Raw genomic sequence first — 18,679 nt, 5'->3', positions numbered from 1 at the left:
GTCGCGGTTGCATTCTGGCTGGAGCGGCTGGAGACAGCAGTCATCTGTGCATGAGATTTGCTTCCTTGTGTGAATGCATGTGTGTTTTTCTTTCTGAAGGAGACATTGGCTAAAAGCTCTACATATAACAGTCTTTTCATGGTGCCTATCTGCAACTTAGGATGACATCTTCATGGTGAGTAACAATCTATCTTTTTCGTAATATTGTTGATGTTCCTGTATTGAAGCCTAGTGCACATGATGACCACATCTTTGGTATTTGCATTATTCTTTATATTATATATAGACTGCACCTAATGTGGAGGTGGTCCGTGTCAAGGCTGGGAGAGGGGGCGCTCTGAAAGGGAGACAGTTTGAAATGAAAGCCAGAACTTTGACCATATTCTGGCGGCACAATGTACACGAGGGCTGGTCCATGTTCAACTGTAAATGTATCTGTCAGTTTGAGTGATAGTGAAATGCAGGAATAGAAGGGGAGAGAGAGAGATTGTTCATGTCTGACCCAGCCGTCGGCCAGTCCGAGAGAGCAGAGATAGAGGCAGACAACATGAGGCAGTCTGCTCTGTCTGAAAAGTTGAAAATCAAGAGAAACTTCAGTGCCCTCTACCACCTAGGAAATGGCCAACAGCAACCGCAAGACTCCTTTTTCAAATCTCCCTGTTGGGTAGCCAATGGTATGGGTACGTTAGTGCATTCAGCAGATAGATGAAAATGTGCCCCGTCAGCAGCTTTTACTGGAATGAAGTGTGTGGCTTGGTATTTAGGCCCTGCAAGAACTCATACTGGGAGGCTACACCTGTAGCATGAGTGCAGCTATGTGCTTAAAAGAAAAATTTTAATTCTCGGTAGACTATTAATGAATTACTTGCAGTAATCTAGACTGGCTAGCATTCTGTACATTTGTGTGGCATATTTGTTTGTGAAATGTTTAACACAATCCCTCTAGTTTTTGCCACTTGTGCAATTGGAAACACCATCTTCTCAATCTGTATCTATACTGTTAAATGGTACAGAGAGTTAAACTTGTATGACCTAGTGCTATCACTGCATCACAGTTAAATATCACTGTATAAAAAAATAAATGCAATAATGCTTATAAGCCATTTTTGAAATCCACGAGAAAAATTGTAGTGTTACGGTATGGTAAGGACAATACCATGGCAGGATAACATAAAAATACACTACGGCCATGGTACAGCATTGCATTGTTGTTCAGTGGACCTGCAGTAGTCCAATAATGCTTATAAGCCATTTTTGAAATCCACGAGAAAAATTGTAGTGTTACGGTATGGTAAGGACAATACCATGGCAGGATAACATAAAAATACACTACGGCCATGGTACAGCATTGCATTGTTGTTCAGTGCACCTGCAGTAGTCCAATAATGCTTATAAGCCATTTTTGAAATCCACGAGAAAAATTGTAGTGTTACGGTATGGTAAGGACAATACCATGGCAGGATAACATAAAAATACACTACGGCCATGGTACAGCATTGCATTGTTGTTCAGTGCACCTGCAGTAGTCCATGTGAACAGATGTTTCGGCCACAATGGCTCTGAATTTGTGCATTTGACAAAGGATATTAAGTCATAGCAAAACAAACATTAGGTAATATTATTCATGGCTGCGTAGTTTGCAGATTGGAGTCTGGCCCCAGCCAGCATGGAGTGGGCACAGAGTTTAATGTTGCCTGTAGTCTCATTTCACAGCTGTGGAAAAGATTCCAAAATATGGAAAACAATCAGTGGCAGTTCAGGAAAAGTTCACCATACGCCAGTTGCCAGTGCCAGGATAAATACCTCACGCTAAGTACCAAGGCACTTCCCCAAGCTTGAGAGACCACATGACAGCATCTGTGTCACATGTTTCCTGTCAGACTGCATATCATCAGTTTGGAAAGTTTGTTCTCAGTGCTGGGTGTTCACTGCACATTAAGGCCACTGTGAGTGGATCCAGGAACATAACACTAGTGTTGCATCCGTGGATGTGTCGCAGTTCAGGTCAGTGAGTGGATTTTGGCATCTGCTCCTCTGGGCATCTCTTGAGACATGTTAATAAACTGCCAATATTCTGGAAAGGGACCTATATGCCAGCATCTCAATTCTCATCTGAGACACTAGCATGTTAGGCACTCATAGTCCACTGCTTGTGTTTCTTTGGAGTACTGTAATGACTGTGTTTATATGATGACATCTGTCAGTGGCATGTGTGGTTTTTTGAGAGGGTAGAGTTGTGGGCATTGCACTTGGGTCCCATCTGATAGATGGTAATGTCCTACCACACTGGACTCTCTTAGTGGGATAGTACGTGAACGTGGGGAGAACACACATCTGGAGCATCCAGTTGGTTCTTTGGGTATAAATACAAATGATTACACCTGGGACACACTAGGATAAAAGATTGCAACCTGAACTCTTTATCAGCACTGACTACTTTTTTTTATTTCAAGAGGACATTTATCCAGAAATATGAGACACCATGTTGCATACCTAATACATAATATGGCTGCCATTTGTTACAATACTGCAAGAGCACAGTTTAGGGAGCATATTATAATTGTCATTCATGTTTTTTGGACCTTTAAGATACCTTAGATTATGGACATTAGTGTATTACAAGAACATTAAGAGATGTTTAGTCTATTGTCTATGCTATTGTTCTTGCAACTGCTTAATCTCAGTGTTCCAGCCGGCCACTGTGGCCGAGCGGTTCTAGGCACTTTAGTCTGGAACCGCGCGACTGCTACGGTCGCAGGTTCGAATGCTGCCTCGGGCATGGATGTGTGTGATGTTCTTAGGTAGTTAGGTTTAAGTAGTTCTAAGTTCCAGGGGACTGATGACGTCAGATGTTAAGTCCCATAGTGCTCATAGCCATTTGAATCATTATCAGTGTTCCTGATATTCTCCTTAAATGTTGTATTTCTGTAATACTTTGCTTTTCTTCAAACAGCTCATATGGGGCTCATAAACAAGTATTTACAAAAGATTAAAAATGGAGAAAACTAGTGTGTGTGCCTCTGTGTGTGTGTGTGTGTGTGTGTGTGTGTGTGTGTGTGTGTGAAGTATTTATACATGTTCATAAAAACAGCTGTAAAGAGAGGTACATAACACACAGTTGCACATTCCCACATGTGTTAAACAAACTTATCCAAGTTGTCTGAAGGGGCTGGTGTACTACATTCTCTTTTTCATTTTTAATTGCCTAGCTATTTTTTTAAAGGTGCCATATGTGTATTTAATTTCAACAAAGAAATGCCATATTTAGTTTTGTCCTCCCAATTTATTTACTTCAAATGTGAAACATATTGATAAAAGGAACTTTGCTTTTTAGACGTGTCATGTATATTTCCGTTGTAATACTGATTAATTATTACTAGTGCACCTGATTACTATTGTTAGAAGCATAATGAGTTTTCCTATCAGAACTTCAGCATCCATCTTTATAACTGTTTGGGGACCGAAAACATTGCACAAATTGTGATACATACAGATACATCCCTGTAGACCAAGTATGTTTACATATTGTGTGGAAATGGAAGTATGGTCAAGCCTTGTATTAATAGACTGCTACTTTGAAATTTCAGCTTGAAAGCTGCACAGACTACGAGGGCCGAAGACAAATAAGAGCGAGGTTACGCACTGTCATGGCTGAACAGAAAGGTACGCCTGATCATCAGTTGTTGTTCTTATACAGCACGTAACAGATAATTGTACAGTGTGAGGTTCATATCTGGGATCTCTGCCAATAGTATAGGCAAAGTGAATTTTGGAACATTTATCATCATTTCTTGAGAAGAATAATTAACTACTTTAAAATAGCAGATGCTGTATAAAATTAAAACACAAAATATTCATGTTTTGTGATATACGTATATTTTCTGGGAAGATTTTGCACTCAAATCAGAGATACCAAAGTTTTGTTTTTAAGTGTTTATTTATCGATTCAAAATCTTTTCCAAATTTTAGGGTACCAGTACATCATTAGTCTATAAATATTATGTATGCAATACATAAATGACATTTTTAGCTTTATCTGCAAAAGAGCTTGCATCACTTGCAGTAGCAGATTTTAGACTTTTGTTTGTTACTCTGTTGAAAGTGCACAGGAAAAATACTTACTTCAATGCAACTTATTTCACATTTCAATGAAATATCTGTCAATAGGCCTGTCAGTTGGTGAAATATAATAATTAGCTTTTTGTTTTTAATGTTGTTCAGCAAATTCTGACCCACCCACTGTATTGAGAAAGCAAATCAGGGACAAATAAGCCATATGGAACTATTTCTCAACACATTCCAGTCAGAATCTTGTCATGATTTTCTGTCATACATATCTGTCTCCTTTCCATTTTAGTAACCCCCAACCATTTTCCTTCTTCTTCAACTTCCTCTTCTTTTTCCCTCTCATGCATTGCCTTCCACCCTCCTATTTTCTTTTGCATTTTCTCATTTTTTTGCCTGCCACAAAACAGCACCTTGACTGCTATACCCTAGTTATGCCACTGAAAAAGGATAAATATAATCAGAACTATTACACTGCCAATAGGAATATAAACAAGGACATAAACATTTTAAGCCAGCTCATAAACCACTACTTCAGAGTATTATATGACTTTGTTCATTAATGACATGGCTTTGTTTATTAATGCAACAGATTGAGTAGGGCTGATCTCTGTACAGTATATGGGTGTTCTGAAGGAGAAAACAAGATCAAAAGTTGAGTTACAGTGTTAAGCTCCTTGTTTGTGTGTCTTTTAACTGTGGAATGCCTTGTTTATACAGTGAATTGTTGTCTTTCTTCTCCATTTTTATCTATAATTATTGCACTTGTCTTTTTATGATTGTTTAAAATAGGACATGATTTAGTTCATTGTTTTCCAGCTTGTGCAAATGTTGTTGCTGAAGTTGCTGCTGGTGATGATGACAACAAGACTTCCTCTGTAATGACTTCAGAAGAAATCATAGAAGGCGAGGATGGAACGAGAGTGCACCGCAGAGTGCAGCAGGGTGAGTCCTCACTTCTGCCCTTGCTGGTTGAACAGCTGCGGTCTTCCCTGCTTACGGACAGAGCTGCCCAGCAGAAAGTTCAGGGTGCTACACCATGTGCACAGCAGGGCACTGGAGACACAAACGGTAGTTCAGTTGCGGGAGTGGAAGATTCTGGCACCGAGTCAGGAGAAGATTTGAAATACATTGCAGTTGGACTGAGGGATTCGATAGAACAACAGAGACATCAGTATTCTACTGGCAGAGAAACCACTCAGTCATCACAATCAGTTTTAGGACCTGGTCTCTTAGCCGAAGTTCAGACAGCACTTTCACGTTTGCAGGCTTCTCTGCAGTTAAGTGGCAAGCTGGGTAGTGTGGGTGATGCGGCATTAGATCCTGGAAGACGTGAAGCCCTCCTGCAACTTGTTTCTAGACTTCAGGCATCATTAAATTTACCACCACCACCCTGGAATCAGAACACCGGGACAGTTGTACCCCAGGCTCCCCAAATTTCTGAACAGCAATCAAAAAGGTTTTCAAATAAAAGAAGGTTAAGACAGAATAGGCATACTGTTGGAGTCACAGAGGAAGAGCTGGCAGATGCCAGGAGATTGATGGAGGAGAGTGCCCTAAGCTCACCTGTCACTGCAGGACTATCCAAAAATGATTCTACAGATACCGTTTCACCCAGTGATCATAATTTTCACAGTAGGCTGAAGAGAGGTTCTGCAGGGGACATTGATACTTCTCTCAAAAGTCACTCAGTTCCAGTGTCAGAAGCATCACCTGCCATCCGTGCTTTTAGACCTGTCCACTTTGCTCCCCAGCGATCTAAATCAGGAACAGGCCTTGCTAGAAACATTACAGCTAAACCCTTTTCCTCTATTGAGATAAACAACGACAATTCTTGTCCTATAGAGACAGAGCATGTGAGACATTTGCAGAAGGTTCAGGGACACCCACCACAAGGAGAGCCAGATGAGACAAACAAAGACAGCAAACTTGGTTCACAGGTTAATGATAAACCCTCTGAAACCAGTATGAAACATGAGCCTGAGAAAGTTGGAACAGCCACTGAACCAAGCAGTCAGAATGATACAAAACAAACTTCTAAAATTCTATATCACCCACAGATGTACCAAGGTGTTGGAAGACAGCCGATGAAGGCTGTTGTCAGAGAATTTAAGCCTGGTAAAATGGGTCCAAGGCCACTTGGAAAACATGCATCTGCATCATACCGGGATGCAGCTTCGCAGAATGTTGATGCCGAGAATACTCCTTCCCAAAATACATCTCAAATGAATACATCATCTCCACCTCATAGACAAACACAAGACAGATCACTACCAAGAACAGGATCACAGTCATCATGTGAAAGTAGCACTAATTCAAAAGCATCAACACCACAAAGGTCAGATAGTGGTAATATAAATAAAGATTATGTCCAGAACAGGAAAGATTCGTCAAGTGATAGTGTGAATTCAAGGGCTAGTGCTCCACAGCTTTCTTTCAGTGGTAGTAGCTTACAAGATAGGGCTCAAGGAAAGGCTCTGTTGCAAGAAGGTAATGTCACAATTACTGGAGATACTGCTCACCATAGAACTGTCTCACATTCTTCCTCTTTGGACAGCACAAGCAGTGACTATGACCCAAGCATTCTTTTATTTACACCTGCACAGTCCATGCAGATAGCTATACACAAAGCAGCTATAAACAAACAATTGTCACAGGAAGAAGACAGAAGGAAAGGCTACTCAGAACACTCAACTGACAAGAGGGGAAACAATAATCAGAGTGATACTGAAAGCAGCGATGCTGACGCAAGCAGTGATGACAGTTGTACATCAGAATCAGAAGATGAAATCAGTACTGTAAAATCTGCACAACAGTCTGCAGAACAGGAAGGTGGCATACAGCAAACAAATGTCCAGGTTGGCAGTAAAAATCCCACTTATTCTAGTCAATCGAGTGTCACACACACAAATAATACTACATGTCCGATCCAGTCATACAGTTCCCCCAATTACAAATCACAAAGTGACCAAAACAAAATACACAAAATCACAAGTGAAGAACATGATGATAAGTCAAATAACATGCCTCAGGGGTCAAAATGGGTTGGTGATGTTAACAGGTATGATGAACACAAAGTCACAAAAAATAATAAACCATTTGATAATGTATCTAACAATCAGCAGGCTGTTCCACATGGTGGTCCTGTGTGGCAAAGCAGTGGTTCTGACCACATACATGAACCTGTGTCATCAGCCCAGAGATTATTGCAAATGGCAAGAGAGGATAATAAAACTCCAACTAGATTTCGTACACGAAGTGACAAAAAACAAAAGATGAAGAGAGCAAATACTATTGATATACCAAAACCACTTAATTTCTATGCTGTTGATGAATCAGACTACTCCTCAGACGATGAGTATGAAGCAGATCAGAATTACAACAGTGGTAACTCACAACCAACTGACAAACACCGGGCAGCTTATCTTGCTTTGCGTGGACCTATCAGGGTTGGAAGCAGCAACAAAACTGCAGTCAATGGAAAACCGGCCCCACCAGCCTTGCAGCCAAAGACAGAAAGTGACAGAAAATTTCTTGCCTTCTTAGAACAACAGAACAATAAAATGGACCAATCTCCACAAGAAAAAGTAAAGATTAAAAGCTACAATCCATCAGCAAGAGGTGGACACCACTGGAGCAGTAGGTTTTCCAACATTAAAACTGTATTTGAATCATCAAATGATAAGTCTCAGTCACAAGTGGGGAGGGACTACAGATCAAATTCTGGCCCAGCTGCTGCTCGACTCTTTTGGCAATCGGCGGATGATTCGGCAGCAGTAGTCAAGTCCACCACTTCCAGATCCATGGCCAATGGCCCAAGGCTGAGCAAACAAGGCAGCATATTCTTAAGAAAACTTTTTGAACAGAGAGATCAGGAGCAGAAGGAACAGCAAAGTAAACTTCCGTGGGCTGAAAAGAACACAGTTCCTGAAGAACAAGTTGTTGTTGGTTCACTTACAGTTGCTAATGCTAGGACTCCTGCTGGAACTGTGTTTTCAAAAAAACAGTTGTTTTCTCCCCCTCAAAATGTGCCTGTAACACAACCGCCAGTAAAAATAAATAAATTTTCCCATGCCCCTATGTCAGCATTTCGTCCAGTTGAGAAAAAATCAGCACAGAAAGAAGAATCAAGAGATGGAGGATATAATCCCTGGGCTACACAATCATTTACTGGAACTGTTAAACAACTTGCAGCACAAAAGTTTTCACCTTCTCAAACACACCCATCAGACATACAGAACTCACTAATCCACAATACACCTCAGAACAAACCAGTGTCCTCAAATATCCTAAGGCATGCAAACTTTGTGCCCTCAGCAGAACAGCCTAATAATGAGCTCCTGTCACCAGTCAGTCAATTTCTTCCTTGGACTAAGGACAATAATTCTAATAGTTCAGAAAACCGAATTTTAAATACAGCTGTTGCAAAATTTGAGAACATGTCAAGGGAGACGTCACCAACACCTATACCACCACCTTTACCCAGAAGTAAAAGTATGGAAAAAATTGGACAGGCAGGTCTGACCGTGTTTAAGCAGACTCCACCAGATCCTCCTCCGAGGATGTACTTGCCACCTCCAGCTGCACCTGGCATAGTGCAGGCTCGTTTGCAAGAAAACAACATTTTTCCAAATGCTGGTCCAGATGACAAGATTTCCACAGCACCTGTTATGCCAGCACACATACCACAAGACCTCGTGCAGACATTTGATAACAGTAAAAAGTACAATAAAGAACATCTAAAGAAACAACAGGAAATTTTGTACAGCCATTTGTCTAAGAGTGGCAACAAGAGCAAAGAGTCAACTCAAATGAGCAATCAGCTTGGGGAACCAACCTGCTATGAGTATGGAATACGACCAAGTGCTCAGGATACTAGCAGTTCCAATACAGCACAGCCATATTTATTTCAACCGGACTCTCAGAATATCCACATTGAAGGACCAAAGACATACAGTGCTGGTGTAACAGCAACAACAGCTATATACCCAAATGCTTTTGTTCAAAACAGATGTGCCCCACAAGCTCATCAAATTTTGTCTGAAAAGTCATTAGTTCAGAAAACTACAAACAACTCTAAGAATCTTCCTCCACTGTCCTTTTCTGAAAATGCTACCCATTTAGATCCAACACTACCTTCTCCAGAGGCTTTAATGGCTGTATCTCATATAATGACTGGACCTGTATCACATCAGGCTGTTACTGTAACGCAGAAGACGAGGCATAGGTACGATGAGCAAGACTACGAACAAAGAAACATGGCTGCAGCTAATCTGAGCAGTGTGATTCAGAGGTTTAAAGGGGGTGAAAATGATGTAGTCACAGATAATAAGCTGAGAAAAGAATCCTGCAAATCGCTATCTGTGGAAAGTCGACCTTGCGAAAGCATTGGGAAGCATCCAACACAGATAAAAACAGTAGGAAAGGAATTAGTTTTTGATAATAGGAAACATCAGATGCCTAAAGATTCACTGATAACAGCAAGCACAGAGGAAACTGATGAAGCTGGAGAATCTGTATTAACTACCCGTCTACAGATCCCAGTGTCCAGCAATGTCTCAAGCTCTAAACGTCAGGGTTCACCTTCGTATTCATCATCCCCCAAATCTAGTTATAAGCATGAAGTGTCTCCAGGACCAGGAGATGAATTAACTGTAGCTCCTCCATCAGTCTCCCCATCAAGCCTTTTGCAGAAATCTGAATCATGGCACCAACTCTCACCTGGTCAGTCTCCAAAGTCACGACGACCACAGAGCTTGGCATTACCTGACCTGCCAACTGTCCCGAGTCCTAATTCCAGGCGTTCACCAGGGTTAGTCAAAGCAAAATCTAGTCATTCGTTAGCATTCCCAAAGCAGTTTGAAGCTGCCTTAGAACCTGAGAGTGTAGAAGTTAAACAACGTAAAGTGGAAGCGTACCTGTCAAAAAAATCGAGTGAAGGAAGGACAAAAACTGGTGAAACACATGCAAAGGCAACCAAAGCAGTGAGTGATCTAAGGAAAACAGTTACCAAACAAACATTCTCCAATGCACCCAGTGACATTGCATTACTTGATGACAGTTTAGAAAACGTGGATGAAGCATTTGATAACTTGTTTCATGAAGCTACCAGCAATTCTAGTGTAAATCAAAGTGGACATAGACACAACACTACAAAAGAACTAAGACAAAGTTCGGGGAAGTCTCAGATGCATCACAATAAACTAAGCCGCAGCAAATCGTCATCACAATTTCTGCATAAACAGAAAGCGTGGGAAGAAACAAGTGGTGTCAAGATGACACTGGCAACTAACCTGGCAAGTAACAGTGCCAGTAAGTAAGACACTCATTTCCTTACATATTGTCGTGGCATGAATGTAGTGAATAACTTTTGCCAAGACAATTCTTTTACAAGTGTCTTTATGTAGCTAAAAATAACTGCATTTTAACTACTTACAATTGAGAATGAATAGTATTTAGAACTTTAAATCTGTAATTATTGTTATTCCACAAATGTTGACTAAATTGCCAGATATTTTTGTGCTGTAATAAAAAAAGAGAAACTGTAACAGATATTTGAGATAAGTCACGTGATGCATTAATGGCATCAGTGGATTGCTTGAGCAAGGAATGTGCATCAACAATTAATACATAAAGAAACAAGAAAAGTAATAGTCAGTTTTAACAGCTTCTTCTGTGTGCTGCATATGAAAATATGGTTACTTCATTCAGTGCCTCTTGCTAACATGTTTTCATGTTATCACCAATGTGAAGAAAAATTCATCTGAGTTTCTGCATCAGTGGATGAAGAGTTATCCAGATGACATGAGATGGGAAATCGTCAAAACACGCGGTCAGAAGCTGTGAGTTTGAATAAAATTTTTTATGTGCAGCATTGGGAATGCAGCCTGACGTGAATGTTTGCTGCTTACTTAGAATTTGAATTTTTACTGAGTGGACCTCCCTTTTTTGTTGCATTTTTAGCTCATTTACGTCTAACTTTACCAAGCATCCCCAGAGCAATATGTTGTTTGACCATTTCCTTGATTTACAGTATGATTTTTGGCGTGCATTATAAGGCATCACATTTTGTGCATCAACATCTGAATTAACAACTATCTTATAGTAATTGGTACTGCAGCTTCAGACAACAAGGAATTTGATATTTACTCCTTTCAGAGCTGTAGTAGTAAAATCCCAGATATCGTGTTCCATATAGACAGTGATCTTTGTACAGCTGCAAGTAACTATACAGAAGTAAGAAACGAGTTAATATGCTAATTTTGCTGCAGATTTTCCTTAGTTTTATGTACCTGTAGTATAATACGGCACAAGTAGGATATTATGAACTAATGCACTTGAATAGTGCTTTAATAGTATAATTTTGGAATGCAGTAGTTGCTTTATATGGAACTGATATCTGTACCCCTTTTTAAGTGCTTGCAATGTGACTTATGTGAGTGTTTTTTCTGTACATATGCAGTGTAGTTTGATGACAAGTATTGCAGATGCTGTACAATAGCTGTGCTGTTTGTTGTTTGTAAAATATTTGAAAAGTTGTATGCTGGTTAGTTATCACACATTTACATGGTGGAAGAACTTGTTCCATGGTAGTAACATAACACTACAGAAATGAGGGTACACTACAGATCTCTTGTTCACAGAAGTTCATAAGGTGACAGATGTATGCTTTTTCACAAATGGTCTTTGACTGAACACAAAGGACTCTTCACATAGAAAAAGTCAATTTGCTTTTTTTCCCATTGGTTGTTTCATTTTATCATCATCCTGAAATATATTAGTCCTAGAAGGACTGTTGCATGTTTTGTTTTTATAAAAAGAGGAATTGCATTAAATTAACACATTTGATAAACCCTAGAAACATTTCTACAAAAGTCACAACTTTCCCAATTTTTGCCATTTACATGTTGCAGTTCTTCCTCCTTTTTTCTATAATTAACAATACCTCTGTTTTCATCATAAAGTTGTGTGGATCTTGTTTCAAACCTTCCTACTTTAAAGAGGAAAATTCAAGCTCTCTCTGATGGCAATAACTCATACTAATTTATAGCATGTGGTGGCAGTCATTGATTGTCTTGGAAGCAGTACATGAACTGGATTATTTCTTAAAGGCAGATGTAATTATCATACTACAACATGACAGTCATGACCTTGGTGCCTGTTTCACCATACATGCCATTTCAATCCCTTCCCCAGGCCCCAGTTTCTCAGAATTTCACAGTTAGGAACTGGCACTATGACATGCTGTAAAGCATAGTAATTTACTTTTTCCCCCTACCTGCACTCCTAATATGACTATTGTTAGTTGGAATTGCTATTGTCTGATTGCCAACGAATACAGTAACTGAAGTTACAGCACAAAATGGAAAACTGCATCCAGTGGTGAATCAAATGATAGATGTGAATTATACTTTTCTTCGTTCTTGTAGTTATATCTACATAGAGAGTGGAGATATGAGGTTAACCCTTCAGACTTTATGTCTTCAATTGATAAATTTTAATTTTATGACCCACTGTGTTCTCAATATTTAAGATGAAGAACTTCGTCAATGTGACACCAGACCTCAAAACACCATTATATAAAACAACTGTCAGTTTAAAAAAAATGAAACTAGTACAATTGATGTAGGAATACAAATCTTGTTTTGTTGTGTAATGTAACTCATAAAGGTTTTTCCAATGTTTTACACAGATTTTTTTTTTAAACAAATGCTCAATGCATGTGTGCCCTTTACCATTCGACAAACATCACTATGGTAATTCCTTTGTTCCACACACATGCCAACATGTCAGAGGCAATGTTTAAGAAAACAGTGTGGAAGGGTTGCTTCAGTTCCAGAATAATCACCCACAGAAGAGGGGCAAAGTAACCTCTTCCAAAGAGATTAAGTGGTATCAGGTATGAAGAATGTGCTGCCTAGGGTAATGCTCCTGAGCACCATCTGTCCCTCATTGGATCCATTGCTTTAGCTGTTTCTGACGAAATGATGTGGTGCACCATTCTTTCATCATTCAGACAGGGATTACAGCCATTTAAGCATTCCCACTTACAACATCTGTGACGTGACAGTCTGTTCAGTGAAGAAGTATGAGCTGTAGACCTTTGTTTTTGCAACAATGCTGAACACAATCATTTTACAGGCGTTATGTACATATTCCACATAACAATGGATGTTTTCTGCTCCTGAAATATTAATATTTAGTTCATTTGCCTTTCCAATCACATGAAGGGTCACTTCGTTGCTGGAATCTAGTCTGCCAGAAAATGTCATCTTCTAGATGCAATACTAAACTTCAAACATTGGCTTTTGTTATTATCTATTAAAGCTTGACACAGATGCAAGTTCTTCATAACAAATGCCATAATACTGTTTGATAAAAAATCTACTCACCAAGCGGTGCCAGGAGAACACACGTGTAAAAGGTATTAGTATCCAGCTTTTGGAGCCAGTGCCTCCTTCTTCTGGCATAAGAGTTGAAGGAGAAGGAAGAGAGATGAAGGAAAAGACTGGTAAGGTTACTGTGACAGGTCCATGGCTTCCTAAAATCATGCCCTGAAATGAGATCCATTTTGTCCGAGATTTTGCCCACCACACCTAGAATAGCTTTTCATTGCCCTCCCAATCTCTGCAATATCCTTGTGAGATCCTATGCTCCTTCTGCACCCATCTCCCTACCCTATAGCTCCTACCCATGCCACCATCCCCACTGCAAGACTTGCCCTGTGCACCCTCCGACTACCACCTACACCAGTCCAGTATATGGTAGAACATATACTATCAAAGGGAGAACCACATTTGAAATGGCAAATATCATATACCAGCTGTTACATAAACAATGTTTGGCCTTTTATATTGGCATGGCTACTACCAAGTTATCAGTTAGAATGAATGGGCTTAGTCAGAGGATGTAAACTAGCAACACACAATATCCTGTTGTGGAGCGTGCACTACAACATGACAGTCGTGACCTCAGTGTCTATTTCACCATATGTGCCATTTGGATTTTTCCCCCAGACTCCAGTTTCTCAGATCTCTGCAGAAGGGAACTGGTGCTACAGCATATCCTCAGTTCCCACCATCCAGCTGGCCTTAATTTACATTAATTTCTTCGGTCTCAGCATTTCTTCACAGTACTATTTCCTTCTTCACTTGGTTTTAGTGTTCTAATTCTTTCATTTTCTGATCTGTCCATTTTTCACCATCCCCCTCCCACCTCTATCACGTACAATGCACTTAGCTTTTCATTCTTATTATCTCATGCACAATGTTTTAGCAGTAATTTCTGTCTTGCATATTACCATACCTTCTGCCTTTAAGCTCTAAGGTTTTCAAATCTTGTCCAATGCAGTTCCCAACAATCAGTCTTTCCTTCTCACTCTGTCCTGTAAGTCTTCCCTGACCCGAGGTTCTTAGTGATTTTTCCAAACTCTAGCCCTTTTCCTAAGCCTCACCAGTCCTTTTCCTTCGCCACTTCTTTCCCTTCAACCCTTCTGCCAGAAGACGGAGCCAGTAGTTCTGAAAGCCTGCATATGTAATACCTTTTATATGTGTGTTCTCCTGCCGCTGCTCGGTCAGCTGATTTTTTATCTATACAGTTACGTTATACTGTATTTTCGAAAATTGATTATTTTTGTTGATGTAATTTGGTTTGAGGTAGAGCCCATTTCCTGCTGCCTCATGTAGTCAATTTCTTAGAGCTGTGGTGATAAATTTCCCTGATATGATTCACTATTGCTTCTGACACAGGAAGATTCTCTTTATAGAAACAACCCATGTCTGCAAATTTATTATATTGTCTCCAAATAGAGATCTCAGATGGAGGGTCTTTCCCCTATTTCTTAGTAAAATGGAGGCAGATAATACTAAAGATCTGATGTTCATTATATTCAAGAGTATAAAGTGCTCTGGTCTTACTGCAATTTTATAAACACTGCTATAACTGGCATCTGTCCAGTAACTTAGACTGCCTGCAATTGTTGCTCAACTAAACTTTGAGAGTTTACCTATGTTTTCCATTGCATCTGGAAAAAAGAAATGAATCCCTGGCAATAATTTAGAATAACACTTATGATTAAATATCCATCATTCAGCAAAGCTCACTTCCGCTACAAGTTCCTTGTTTGTTGTCAGGGAAGAGAATAACTAATTACAAGTCACTTCCATTATCTGCCAAATGATTGGTACTTCACTCTCAGGCATTCAATCCCTAAGTTGATCAGGGGAGATCTATGCTCAATTTGAACCTGAAATGATTTATTGTTTATTCTGCACAGATAGTGTATATAAATACCTATCATGACTGTAATAATAATTTGGTACTTAATCTGTGGACATTTTGTATAGTCATATTATATGAGACTAAAAGTGAAATTGTTCATAAGTTTTTTTAATGTCTTGGATGCTAAACTTGCATGTTCAGGTACCACACACATGTCACTCTGCATATCTGATCCTTTATTGTGGTTTGTGGAAATTTAACTTCCATGTTTTGTGTGGAGACCAAAAACAGCCTGTACCTATAGGTACCAAATAATAATTATGCATGGAGAGTCGTGTTTTACGTTAGCCACATTCATTTTACTTTTGATATAGCTGAGCATTTGCCAATCCTGTGTAAATAATCTGAATGACACACCATAAAAACTACTAGCAGAGTGATCCAAGATTTTTCTTCTAGGATAGTTTTGTTATGATATAAACATCTGAAATACCAGCCCTCAGTCAGTTGAAAGGCATTACTGGAAATCACTGCGTTAAGGACTAAAGTGTTATAGAGTGGCTATAACTGAAAGAGCCTCTAAATTATATGGAACAAAGACAAAAAGTAATTTGTTATTCTGTGCATACAAGTTTGTTTAGGCTTACGCATTAGTTTTGTTTTATTATTTTTAAAGTTATGAACACAGCCTAATTCTTGTCCTTTTTTCACATAGGTCAGTCTGAATCCACAATCCAGTCATCATCAGTAGAAGACAATGTCGTCACTCGAACTGAAGGTATGAACAACTAATTATTCCATCTCGTTTTATTATTCACAATGAGTTTAGTATTACTGATTTATAAATTTTATGTTTCTGTTTGCAGTAACTACCAAAACGTCAAGTTTCTCTGCCACTTCTGTGGGAAAGAGTAAAACATCAAGAGGTAATAAACTACAGATATTTTTCAGTGTAATTTAGTAGCAGTTACGTACCCATAACAGCTGAGTACATGAGGCTTTAGGGCTCTGTCTTTTTATAATTACTATTTTTATGCATTTGTTTGTACTTGACAGAATATCATACAGTGTTAGTTTAATGGTCTGCTGGAATGTTAAGATGCATTCAATTCAGAAGAGGAGTTCTTCATATACTGGTATGGAAGAAGCTAAAGTATGATCAGAAAATGAGGGTCTCATTTATAGACGGTGTTATATGTTGATACCAGTGGTGGTTCATGCAAAATTTTACCATTGTGCTACAATGTGGTGGCCTATAACCTTTTGACTCACAAGGATAGTAATCATAACTAAATTGACTATTCATTCATTCATTCATTTCATTGTTGCCCTTATGGACAGTGTTTGAACTCGAAAATCACATGATGACACAATTTTCACTTCTTTCCTTTCTTCCTCTTCTCTTCCCAAAATCTCTTCATCCTTTGGCTGTGCTCCTGTTTCCTTTGCTCTGTCCATAATGTTCCTGTCTTCTTTCTCTCCTTTACAATAAATTTTGCACTCCTAACTTTGTTTCTGAAGTATTTCCTGTCTCCTATCATTTGCCTGTTGATCCCTATCTGCCTTAAGTCTTCGTCTATTTCATGATACCAATTTGTTTTCTTGCTTGAGCTGTTTACTACATCAAAAATTTTCTTTGTAAGTCGGTTGTTGTCCATTCTCTGTATGTGCCCATAGAAAGTTAATCTGCGTTTTCTGATCGCGTCTGTTAGTCTGTCAGTGTGCTGGTACAGCTCTTTGGTAGGTCGCTTCATCCGTATGCCATCTCTGTGAATTGGTCCAAATATTAACTAAATTGACTATATTAATTTTACATATATAAATTGAACACACAGCAGTGGGAATCAAATCTGAGCCAACAGATTGCCAGCCCCTGCTCTTAACCACTGGGCTATCACTTTTAGGTGACCTACTGTGAACTTTTGGAGATCAACAGACAGTGATCTGTGGCAGATGATTGACTTATTAAATATTTGTTCAGAACTCTATCTGCCCTTCCTTAAACTACCTTGATATTCATCCAAATTACTCTCCAGTGTTGTTTCTATTATGTTTAGTATACTCTTGGAAAATATGTCCTATTTAGCTGTTTACAAAGAAATTCCTCTGAAGTTGTTAACATTTTTTATTGCCTTTCATATGTAGTGGATGTATCAAGGCCACCTTCCACTCCTCTAGAAATTTTTCTCAAAGATTAATTTTAGCTCATTTTTAGGGTTCTGTTCCTCAGTCAGTAAAAACAGAACCCTTGTAGGATGGCTTTGTTGTCCGTCTGTCCGGCTCTTAAAGCCCTTTTTTTCTCAAGAATGGGTAGACATATAAAGCTGAAATTTATGTCACATACTAAGGTTTATAGTCCCCTGGTAGTGTAAAACATTTAAGCTACTATGTCACTACCATCAATAGATATGGTAGTCCCATCATTCATCAAAACCTATAGGGTACTTCCTGTTGAGCTAGAGCCATGAAATTTGCCAAGAAGCAAGGTTTCACAGTACAAGTAAGGGAAAAAATCTGAAAATTTTAAATTTGTAATTATATCACATGAAAAAATATTCTTTTGTTCTTTTTTTGTCCAGTTGTCATTCTGTCCGTCTGTTGAGACCCATTTTATCTGTAATTACAATAGCAAATTCAAAATTATACAGAAAATTTAAATGTAAAACTTGGAATTCCTGTGACTAATATCTTCCCAGCACTGATACCGATAGCAAGCAAAAATCGCCAGATTCTCGATTCCTGAGATCTATATGTATATAATTTACATAATTAAATTTATGTGGAACCCTCAGAGTGCTGGTCCTACTTGCACTTGGCCAATTTTTACTTTAGATAGAGACCATTTCAAAAGTTCTTCAGAGATATAGTCTTCTCCATTAGCTTTGTTACATTTTAATAACTTCTTCTATTTCTTTGGTAGTTAGGGGTAATTCTTATTCTAGATTTTCATGAGTGTGTGAGTATTCAAGCATATAGACTGGCTCAAGATTATTAAAATGCTGATCAAAATATTTTGCAAGTATTTCAAAATTTTCAGTTTTGTGTAAGCCAAATTGGTGTGCTTTGTCCCACACCCCTCCGGTAGATTTACATTTGAAGTAGATCTTTCTAACTCTTTAACAACTTGGCACTTTCTCCTTCAAAGATATAGTAGGAAAAGGCCTCTTTAACAGATCACCTATAGATAACATTTCATACTAAATTTCCTCATACACTCACATTTTTTTACCACCATCTAGCCTATAGCCTTTTGACTTATGTGGGTAGTAATTTTAAATAAATTGAATATATAAAGTTTATGTATAGAAATTGAACTGTTTAAACATATTGAAATTTTATAACGAATAGTGTAACATTGTGAGGAATTAAATAAAATGAGGAAAAAAATGTTGCC

The 18,679-nt window shown here is 38.8% G+C and overlaps 1 protein-coding gene across 1 annotated transcript in view; it reads left to right on the top strand.

Moving 5' to 3' along the window:
• The window catches only part of LOC126166863 (microtubule-associated protein futsch-like), a 474,845-nt gene that overhangs the window by 445,593 nt on the left and 10,573 nt on the right, over window positions 1-18,679 (top strand). Inside the window, exons 16-19 of the mRNA XM_049920436.1 lie at window positions 3,588-3,663; window positions 4,885-5,010; window positions 16,001-16,063; window positions 16,152-16,211. Of these exons, the coding sequence (XP_049776393.1) occupies window positions 3,588-3,663; window positions 4,885-5,010; window positions 16,001-16,063; window positions 16,152-16,211 (325 nt within the window). The remainder of the gene's footprint in view (window positions 1-3,587; window positions 3,664-4,884; window positions 5,011-16,000; window positions 16,064-16,151; window positions 16,212-18,679) is intronic.

Source organism: Schistocerca cancellata, chromosome 1, assembly GCF_023864275.1.
Source record: "Schistocerca cancellata isolate TAMUIC-IGC-003103 chromosome 1, iqSchCanc2.1, whole genome shotgun sequence".
NCBI classification, from domain to species: domain Eukaryota; kingdom Metazoa; phylum Arthropoda; class Insecta; order Orthoptera; family Acrididae; genus Schistocerca; species Schistocerca cancellata.
The sequence above is the reverse complement of the archived record's forward strand: the minus strand, read 5'-3'. Positions and strand labels throughout refer to the sequence as shown.